This window comes from Penaeus vannamei, chromosome 40, assembly GCF_042767895.1.
Source record: "Penaeus vannamei isolate JL-2024 chromosome 40, ASM4276789v1, whole genome shotgun sequence".
Taxonomy (NCBI): Eukaryota; Metazoa; Arthropoda; class Malacostraca; order Decapoda; family Penaeidae; genus Penaeus; species Penaeus vannamei.
In genome coordinates, this window is record NC_091588.1 from 5,368,048 (window position 1) to 5,370,547 (window position 2,500).

The following is a 2,500-nucleotide window of genomic DNA, read 5'->3' on the forward strand; positions in this document are numbered from 1 at the left end:
TGTATGTATGTAAGTATGTAGGAAGTATTTATGTATGTGTATGTGCGTTCGTGTATGTGTGTGTATATGTGTATGCGCATGTCGTGTATATATATAAATGTATGTATATAGATACACATGTTTGTATGTATGTGTATTTGGTTGTGTGTATGCATGTACGTGTGTGTGTGTATGTACGCCGATGAACGTGGACCGCATACGCCGGCGTTCCGTGGCGTGGCGTTCCATTTACCCGGAGCCTACCCCCCTTCACCTACCCCTTACCCCCCTTCCCCTTCCCCTTACCCCTCTTACCCCCCCCCCTCCCCTGCACGTGGGAAAGCCTGCATTCCTCTTGGAAGTCCGCTGAGAAATGTGGTTTAATTGCTACTATTCTTGTTCTTTTTTTTCTTTGCTTTTTTTGGGGGTGGGGGGGTTGTGTTTTTGTTTTTTTCGTTTTTTATGAGAGAAGAGAGGGCAAGCGCGGCCGGGTGTTTTTAGAGGTGGGTTTTAGAGGTGGGTGGTGGTGGGGTGGGGGTGGGGTGGTGGTGGTGCAAGCAGTGATAAAAGGGGGGAGGAATCATCACCACCACCATGTTTATAATCACCATCATCATAATCATCAACACCATCATCAGCATCACCACCATCACCAGTATTGTTATTGTTGTTGTTATTATTATTATTATTATTATTATTATTATTATTATTATTATTATTATTATTATTATTATTATTATTATCATCATTGTTACCACTACTTCCTCCTCTTCTTCTTCTTCTTCCTCTTCTTTCATCACCATCATCATCACCACCTCTTTACTCACACATCACCCACTACTCATCACCTTCGTGAGATGCATGAGGGACTCAAATAACGTTTTTTTTTTTCTTTTCTCTCTTCGCAGACCTCCAACTCGCGGCCGAACTTGGCAAGACTTTGTTGGAGAGGAACAGGGAGTTGGAGTCCAACATCAAACAACAAAATGCCGTTATTGAGGATCAGCTGCAGGAAATTGAGGTAGGGATTTGTTTTGTTTTTGTCTTTTGTTTTGTTTTTGTTAAGTTATTCACTTTTGTTTTGGTAGTCTTTTTTGTTTATTATTATTTTTCACACTTTTTTTTCTTTTCTCTTTCTTTCTTTTTCTCTTTCTGTTTCTTTGTTTCTCTTTCAGTTTCTTTCTCTTTCTCTTTCTCTTTCTCTTTCTCTCTCTCTCTCTCTCTCTCTGCTCTCTCTCTTTTCCTTCTTTCCTTCCTTCTTCCTCCTCCATCCCTTCCTTCCTTCCTTCCTTCCTACCTTCCTCCCCTCCTCCTCCCTCCCTTCCTTCCTTCCTCCCTCCCTCCCTTCCTTCTTTCCTTCCCTTCCTCCCTTCCTTTCTCTTTCCAATCTTCCCTCTCATTCCTCTTCCGCCTCCCACCTTCCCACCTTTCTCCTCCTCCCTCCTCCGTCTCCTCCTCCCCGCCCCATCGCCACACAGGAAATCATTAGTAAGTATGTGATAGCGCGCGCTCCTTGGTCACCTCCCCCTTCCCCTCCCCTCAACACCCCTCCCTACCTTCCTACCTTATCACCTTCCCCCCTTCCTACTCCTTATCACCTTCCCCCTCCCCACTCCTTTATCACCTTCCCCCCTCCCCCCACACCACCCTCGATGCTTCTTCTCCTTCTTCTTCTTCATCTTTTTCTTTTTCTCTTTCTCCTCCTCCTTCCCCTCCTCCCCCTTCTCTTTCCCCTCCTCCCCCTCCTACCCCCCGCAAATCGTAGCTTGGGAAGGGGTCAGGGCGGGGGGTGGGGGTGGGGGTGTCCGACGGCCCTGTCACACAGCGGCACCGCATTCGCACCCCACCCCCCCTCACTTCCGTGGGTCACGTGACCGCCCTCTACAGGAAGGGGGAGAGAGAGACAGACAGACAGACAGACAGACAGACAGACAGACAGACAGACAGACAGACAGACAGACAGACAGACAGAGACAGAGAGAGAGAGACAGACAGAGACAGAGAGAGAGAGACAGACAGAGACAGAGAGAGAGAGACAGACAGAGAGAGAGAGACAGACAGAGAGAGAGAGACAGACAGAGAGAGAGAGACAGACAGAGAGAGAGAGACAGACAGACAGACAGACAAGAGAACGGAAATGAGAAAAACGAGAGATAATGAGAAAATGAGGAAAAGAAATAGAAGAAAGGAAGATAAAAAAAAGAAAATTAAAAGAAAGATCTGGAAGACAGATGTTCCCGTTAAAGTGTGCGGACACTTAGATACGTTTGTCCACTTCTTAAGTGACACAGAGAAAGTGTTTCGTTTCAGAAATCTCTCTTTCTATCACACTTTCTCTTTCTCTTTCCCTTTCTCATTTTCTTTCTTTTCTCTCTCTCTCTCTCTCTCTCTCTCTCTCTCTCTCTCTCTCTCTCTCTCTCTCTCTCTCTCCTCTCCCTCTCCCTCTCCCTCTCCCTCTCCCTCTCCCTCTCCTCCCTCCCTCTCCCTCTCTCTTCCCCCCTCCCCCCCTCTCTCTCTCTCT

General features: G+C 46.8%; 1 protein-coding gene across 1 annotated transcript in view; it reads left to right on the plus strand.

The window, feature by feature from the left end:
* Positions 1-1,479, plus strand: part of LOC138860166 (BICD family-like cargo adapter 1) — a 187,944-nt gene extending 186,465 nt beyond the window's left edge. The window contains exons 2-3 of the mRNA XM_070117285.1: positions 888-1,044; positions 1,458-1,479. Coding sequence (XP_069973386.1) covers positions 888-1,044; positions 1,458-1,479 — 179 coding nt within the window. The remainder of the gene's footprint in view (positions 1-887; positions 1,045-1,457) is intronic.
* Positions 1,480-2,500: the final 1,021 nt, after the last annotated feature.